At 42.9% G+C, this 7,546-nt stretch overlaps 1 protein-coding gene across 2 annotated transcripts; it reads right to left on the reverse strand.

The window, feature by feature from the left end:
• Positions 1 to 5,141: 5,141 nt before the first annotated feature.
• LOC108080036 (transcriptional regulator ATRX homolog) lies at positions 5,142 to 6,957 on the reverse strand. 2 transcript variants are annotated; one of them, XM_017174613.3, is made up of 3 exons: positions 5,625 to 6,957; positions 5,425 to 5,565; positions 5,142 to 5,367 (listed from the first exon to the last, which is right to left on the reverse strand). In XM_017174613.3, exons 1-3 carry the CDS (start codon positions 6,564 to 6,566, stop codon positions 5,194 to 5,196), a joined length of 1,257 nt encoding a protein of 418 aa, XP_017030102.1. In that variant the 5' UTR covers positions 6,567 to 6,957; the 3' UTR covers positions 5,142 to 5,193. The 2 variants fall into 2 exon arrangements, with proteins under 2 accessions (XP_017030102.1, XP_017030101.1); XM_017174612.3 differs by having other exon boundaries at positions 5,425 to 5,577.
• Positions 6,958 to 7,546: the final 589 nt, after the last annotated feature.

The raw sequence follows: 7,546 nt of genomic DNA on the forward strand, positions 1-7,546 counted from the left end.
AAGACTTCTTTTAATTTGAAGAATATATTTTTTGGTTAGTAAGTGCATCAGTCAATCATTTATCAAACTCAAGTTTAGATTCAAATTAAGAAGCATTTGCAGCTCTTTATGGAATAGAATGAGAGGATCCCTTCATTAACAATGGGCTCTGACAAGGGTCCATTGCATATAGCCACCCCGTTTTTCGCCTCATTTGAGTGACATATGCGTTTTGGCATCGGATTCCGGTCCGGGGGAATCCCCCTTTTGCCTTTCCGCCCTTGAGCTTTATTTTTATTTTTTTTTTTTAATGAGTTCAACGTGTTTTCCAGGATATACAACAGTGGTGGTGGGAATTGTAGGCTGACTTTGGGATTTAAGAAACATGTAATATGCGGAATATATATTTTACTTATATAATTCTATGTTTTCTACTTCTATTTTTTGTTAATATTTGATTACAAAACAAAATCTAAATTTTTAAAATTTTATTTCCCCATTAAAAATTAAATAAAAGCTTCCCTATTTGCCTTGCCTTGGGTGTGCCCTGCACCCACCGTTGTCCTTTGTTGATGTTTTGGCCCCTTGGCTTTCATTCCTTCTTTATTATTATGCGCGTTTCCTTTTTTTTTCTGCTGTCGATCCCCGGTTTTCGGTTTTATTTTTTAATATTTGCGGTTGTCGCTGTTGTTAAGCCATCGCATCAACTTGAGTTCAATTAAAATCCACATCAAACAATGGCCAGGCACGTAGAAACTACTTCAGGAATCGCTGCTGCACACGAGGGTGGCTCTGTACTTGATGCCAGTGGGTCCTTAATGAGCGAGGGTGATGGCGCAGAGGACGACTCGTGTCCTGGCTTAAGTCCGACTCTCGGTCTCGCTCTCTCGTCTCTCCAAGAACACGTGTCCACGCAAAACTTGTTGCCCTACAAGTCCCCCGTCTCGTCCAGGTCTCGTTTATCCATATGACGCGATTCGCACGCGATGCCCAAAAAGTGTTTGTCCTTAAGTTCAAAATCATGTCCTTCGGAAAGCCGCCTGGCCGCCTTTGGAATCCTGTGCGTGCTGATTAACCCAATAACCCATCCACACATGTGGCTGGTTTCCAGGGCGGTTGCGGTGTATTTTAAGCCCACGCAATACAGAGGCGGGGGGAGGCAATGGATTTTGGATCGAGAAAGATTTGATTTTGATTAGGGAAATAAGTGCGTTTCAAGGCTTTGAAGTGGGCACAGAAAGCTGGGAGGAATGGGAGGACTACACAGCTGGGGAATTGAGCGGAGAAAGTCAAACTAAGACGCAGTTTGTTCAGCAAAATTGGTTTAAAAGAGTAAATTAGACATCTGAAGCTTTATATTATTATTTAAACAAATGAAACCTCTATCAAAGACAGCTATTAGTAAGGTTTTTGAATTTCTATTCTTTAGTTATCCTTCTCAACTTTAAATTGTTTTAATTTGCTAACTTTTCAGGCTCAAACTTAGCTGTAAACAATTTATATTGTATTATTGATCATTTCTAAAAACAAATTAGCATTTGGCAGGAGGAGGATGCACATCAGGAATGTCCATAAAATTAATAAAAAAAAAGACTCGAGCTGCGAAACAAGATGGTAGATTCCTGCCAATTTTGAGGCCATCAAGGAGACCCATCAAGGAACTGCGCAGGGCTGGCTGATGTACATATATAATTAAATGGGCATTGGTTACGCCTCCGCAGTGGCATTTGCCACCACCGGAACCAGCGAGACCTGATGACGATATTATTGTTAAATTGCAAAGCGCGCAAATCAAATTAACAACGCGCCCTGGCCGCCTGCACTTGTTGTTGCTGGCTGTCCCTTTGGCCGCAGAAAAATGGTTGCAAAATGTCGTTGGCAACCACAGTGGCAAAGGCACCACCGAAAAATGAAGGACCGAATAGAGCTCATCCTTGCATCCAACCACGACGAACCCCCCAGTAACCCAGCCCGAAAAGGACACCAAGCTAGCAAGCCACCACCCACCGCCCAACCGTCCAACCACCTCTCCACCAGCTGTGACCCGACGGCGTTAATGACGCACAAGTGTGACACTTTCCTCTCTCGACCAGGCACAGTGGGATGAAGGTGTTTAAAAATGTCATTAAATAAATATATTAAAAATAAATATAAAAAAATTTAAATTAATCATTAAACTTATTAAATATTTATAAATAAATACAGAAAAAATAAATAATAAATAAAAAGTTTAAAAAATAATATATTTTATGCATAATCGGGTATTTTTAAATATTAAAAGCTTACCTTTCACAAAGTATATCTATGTCAGAATTTAATATATTAAAAACTCGACTTGAAGATGCATAATAAATATTTTAAAATTAAGAAAAAACATTACCAATAAATAATTTTGAAATGTCCTTCATAATTTCCCTAATATTTCATAACCACAGTGCCGAAAGGAGCAGTTGAAGCTGAAATGCGAAACAGTAGCAAATTGTTGCTAAATTTTTTTTTATATATTTTTTTTTATTTTCTCAGTGCGTCTGTGTGGTGGCAGCAAGGACAACGAAAAAGGAATAACAAACGACAGAAGCAAAAAAACGACAAAAAACGAAACAAGGAGCGGCATGAATAAATGAAAGCAGAAAATCAGTTGATTTTAATATGAAATTTCACGCTACCCCTGCCCCCTTTCACTCGCCCAAAAAAAAAAAAAAGAAAGAAAGGAAAACGCAGTTTAATTGAAAATTATCGCAACATGGTTGTCACGCAATTATTTCACGTTATCACCAAACCGAAAAAAAAGCGGAGAAAGGAAACGAGAGGGGTGGTTGGTGAGGTTGGAAAAAGAGAAGCTGCTGAGATATCATTTATATTCCAGGCGTTGCGAATTTTCTAAAAACAAGTGCCAGGGCTAACCACCGAAAATCGTTCTCGAGCAGGCCACCTGATGTTGCCATAGCCGCAGCCAGTCTTTCGGGGTGTCAAAGCCAGATACGCAGATACAATTGTATCTTTCATATGCTTTGGTGTTGCCATGGCATGACATTTTAATTGCCCAAAAAAAGAAAAATCACAATCGAAAGTCATAATAATGGGGTCATAGAGATCATAGGTTGAGGGTCAAGAACTAGGTCAAAATATTTTTAAAAAATATTATTTAGCCCTTAAAAATGAAACAGAAATTGATTTTAATAAGTATGATCCTACAATTACCTTCCCTTTTCAACCCCAATAAACCTACTGATTGCTTTATTAAACGCCAAAGTAGGAAAAAGCAAGACCTCATCGGGCCAATCATCTGGGACAAGTTAATTGAGGCAGCCAGAAACGAGTTGAGGTCATTGAACAAAACAGGGATCAACCCTAATCCGGGCCTGCAGGCGGTAACTAATTGACTTATTGATGGCCTCATTAACCGAACTCAACCTGCACAGAGATCCAGTTCTCCCCACACACCCCCGACTATTTTGATAAGCCAGAAATACAGAAAGTACAGAAATCTAACCATACAGAACCAGAAAAAAATAAAAAAGGGAAACGCTAAAGGATGAATTGAGCTCGGACCCAGGGGCACATTAATCAAAGGCAATCAAACAATAAGCAATTCGGCTGAAGTCGAAATGTTTTCCGTAAACAATGAGGATCTGGTTGTCAATGAAAGTGAACAGGTTGGCTGGGAAATGAAATAAAAACCGAGATATGAGAAACGAAAACCGATGAACAACTGAGAACTGAGAACTGAGAGAGAAATCGGTCAGGGACAATGCAAAGGAAATGGTCAGGATCATGGGGTGTGTGTTGTTGGCTCAATCAATGCCAGCCAAACAAGTGTTATGAATGATTTGATGTTTTCATTTGTCCTCGTTTTTTTTTTTTATTTTTTCGGGAAACCAAACCAAACCGCACAAAGGAGCCCGGGTAAAGAGGAAAAATAGAGAGTGAAAAATCCCCGATAATAGTTTGGATTTCACTTTTAGAGCTCGCCAGACGCACTGGCACCGTCGTCGTTGTCGTCGAATTGACATGATTTATGAGGATCCACCGGCGGTTTTATTACGAGTCCCAAGTCCCAATACCCTTGGCATTGTCCTGACCACGGATTTGTTTAAGAAATGATGAAAAATGTTTCAATAAACAGTCGCAGGTTGGGTTGCCTCGCAATGGGAGGTCGCCTCCAAAGGCAGCTTTAACCGTACCAAAAAAACCGGTGAATATTCAGAGACATATTAATGACTTAATTGACCAACGTGTGGTCATGCCATCGAGAGTGAAGTATAGGAGTCTAAAGATGCATTGAATATGGTATATTGTATGACTTTATTGATGGCATTATCTGAATAATCTAGGAAGTTTCCAAGTTGCTGAATAGGGAACCTCTGGAAAGTATTCATTTTTACTTGTATTTTTTATATTATTTTTAAAATCAGCACTGATCCCAAGATTCTCCCCTCAATTAGTTACCTTTTCATCCTGTTTCCCACAGTAATTTTTCCTGATTTTTTTATGGGGGGCGTGAACCGAAGGGGGAAACAAACAACAAATCTAAAATAAGAAACAGAAGGAGACGAAGACGAAGACGAAGACTACCGGGTAAAGTGGCAAATTTCCAAACAAATTTAATTTCCGGCCCTGGGTCACTAGGATTGGCAAACCTCATTTATCATTTCAGGTACTGCCCTTGAAAAGGGGAGTCCTTTGGCTCTTATTCTCTGGAAAACGTCTTTGTTTTGGCTTGTTTTCTACGATTTACAATTGAGGCATTAAAGAAGTCTGTCATACAATATTTAGAAATATTTTTAAAAATATATATACTATTTCAAACCAGCAGGCACTGATGTAACTATCTTGATTTCTTCAAGAAATACAAACTCTTTGCTGTAAAAAGTTATCCAAGAACCCTTACTCAACCCTCGATTTCCCCGAAAAAGGATTTGGCTGGTAAAAAGGAGTTTTCGAAAGTGAAAAAAGAGTGAGCCTCCTGGCCGCGTGTTGGAAGCGTGTGGACGCGCCAGGTAATACGTCCTTGACTCCTGGCATTGCATAAAATTTGCTAAGCGGCCGCAGGTAGATATCCTGTCAGCCTGCAGATGACTCAACTGAATGCAACCCGCAGAAACCTCATCGTAAAACGGCGCGGCCAAAGAGCCTACCGGGAAATGAGGAAAACACTAGCATTGCCTTGGTCGTTTTATATTTATTTCTGAGCCTTTAGTTCTGTTGCGGGATTCACTCGTCCTTCAGGTCCTTCGAGCTGGTTTGGCCACGAGGAGCATCCGAGGGCTCCGCATTAAGATCTCGGCCATCGCCGGCAATGTAGCCAGAGTCAGGCTTTTTTCCCTCCCTTGGATCCCTTACCTCGAGCCGCTTGCCCTCGCCCGTCCAGTAGATACCCTCGATTAGCTGGAAGATCAAGGATAATGTATAGAATGATTATAAAAAGCAAGTTATTTAACCCACATTCGGGTCACGTGGCTTGGGCTGTCTCTCCGACTCCTCAGACTCGGCAATCTTCTCCGATTCCTCGGACTCCTCTGATTCGGCCCTCACTTTGCGGCTGGTCTGCGTGGAGCCTTTTAATGTCTTCTCCGACTCGGATACCTTGGGGTTGGGCTACATGACATTGACGGTAGAGTAGATATTCATGGTACACCACTCACCTGATAATTCCTGGACCTGGGTCGTAGCTCCGACTCTTCCGACTCCTCTGACTCGCTTCTGATGGCTCTGTTCGACCTCCTGGGATCAGATCCTGCCTTCTTCGGCTCTGGTGTTCTCACTGCCCTTGGGTTACGCAATGCACCGTAGGGATAACGCTCAGATTCCTCAGACTCCTCAGACTCCTCCGACTCGCTTTTGATGGCTCTGTTCGACCTCCCTGCCCTCGGATTTCTCTCGGATTCCTCCGACTCTTCAGACTCGCTTCTCACGGCTCTGTTCGATCTCTTAGGTTCAGATGATGTCCTCTGCACACGCAATGCGCCGTAGGGATAACGCTCAGACTCCTCCGACTCTTCCGACTCCTCTGACTCGCTTCTCACGGCTTTGTCTGACCTCCTTCCCAATTTCCTGGGATCCTGGGATGCCTTTTTCGGCTCGGGGGTTCTTGCTGCACGTGTCTTTTCCGACTCCTCAGACTCACCCCGAACGGGTCTGGCCCCGGGACGTCGCTCAGACTCCTCCTCCGACTCTCCTCGTCGCGATCTCCACGAACGGGCCGTCTTCTCCGACTCGGCTTTGGGTGCCTTCCGCTGACCCTTCTTTAGGGTCTGGCGCAGCTCCTGAAGCTGCTTGCCCAGTTGGCGGCGGAACTCATCGCTTTCGCTGCTAAAATTGAGCACATCCTCGCCAGACATAAGCGGCTGAAGGAATCGCGGCGCCACATGCCGACCGCTGCCGAGGGAGAACTCTCCGTTGAGCAGGCGGCTGATCATTTCCAGGCACTTGGCTGCACTACCGCGAACGGAAGACGCCGCCGCCGCAGGAGGAGCAGCCAGGTCCTCCGCATCCAGGCTACGCTGATAGAAATGCTTGACGCTTGGCGGCTGGCGTCTCTTGAGGACGCGCAGCGTGAAGCGGCCAGCTCCTACTGAGCGATTCATCACGATCCACTGACCAAGGGTTCTTTTGAGTATTTTTTTGGGTCAAGCTCAAAGCTCGTTTTACGTGGGATTTTTATACTTTTTTTCGACTTTACGTTTCTGTTATAGGCGGATTACGCGGTTATTATAATATTTGTTACTATTACAGGACATGCGCCCAATTTCTGTCAGTGTTTCAATTCAGTTTACAGGGAATCTGCGCGAGTTACTTTTGGACGACACACGAACGTTGAGAATTTCAGAATTTTTGTACGTTTCAAAATATTTTTTTTATTTTATTTTTTTTTTTTTTTGTGTTTTTAACGGAGAATTTTGAGGGTTTTTGTTACGAAAATGAAGCCGAAAATGTGTTGTTCTAGAGTCGGTGTCCGGCTAACGACTGACTAACTAGGGTTTTGGCTTGGGCTCCCCAAATCGTCGGACGGTTGACGTGTAGTGCCACGCCCTCTTAGATCAGCAAACCCGCCTACTTCAGCCATAGGTTTCATAAAACAATTGACTTTCTAAATGTTCATAAAAAAAAGACACATAAAAAGGGATGGAGAGAAAATGGGAAACTTAACAGGATTTTCGGTGGAAAAAAAAAAACAATTTAATGCCATAGAAAAAAAAGGATTTGCTGGGGTTAGAATTCGCGCGAAATTGCATCTTTTATGAGGCTGGGTTTTTGGCACGTAACCCTAGCGCATAACCCTAAGCCCGTAAACCGATTTCCCAGCTACCTGCCACGCCCTGTCGCCCCTTTTTGCAGCTAATTATGTCATTTGGCATAAGTCAAGGCTGCAAAGTCAATTGCGGAAAAATGGGTAAAAATGTGACACAAAATGAGCCGAGAAAATGCCATAAAAATTGATGGGTGAAAAGGTCTTTCTGGGGGAGGGACTATGACTCGGACTTGGACTTGTGCGAAATGCAACTGGAATTGCAACCCCGAAGAGGATGGATTTTTATATATATTTTTGTGTACAACAAATGGGGGA

Source organism: Drosophila kikkawai, chromosome X (genome assembly GCF_030179895.1).
Source record: "Drosophila kikkawai strain 14028-0561.14 chromosome X, DkikHiC1v2, whole genome shotgun sequence".
NCBI classification, from domain to species: domain Eukaryota; kingdom Metazoa; phylum Arthropoda; class Insecta; order Diptera; family Drosophilidae; genus Drosophila; species Drosophila kikkawai.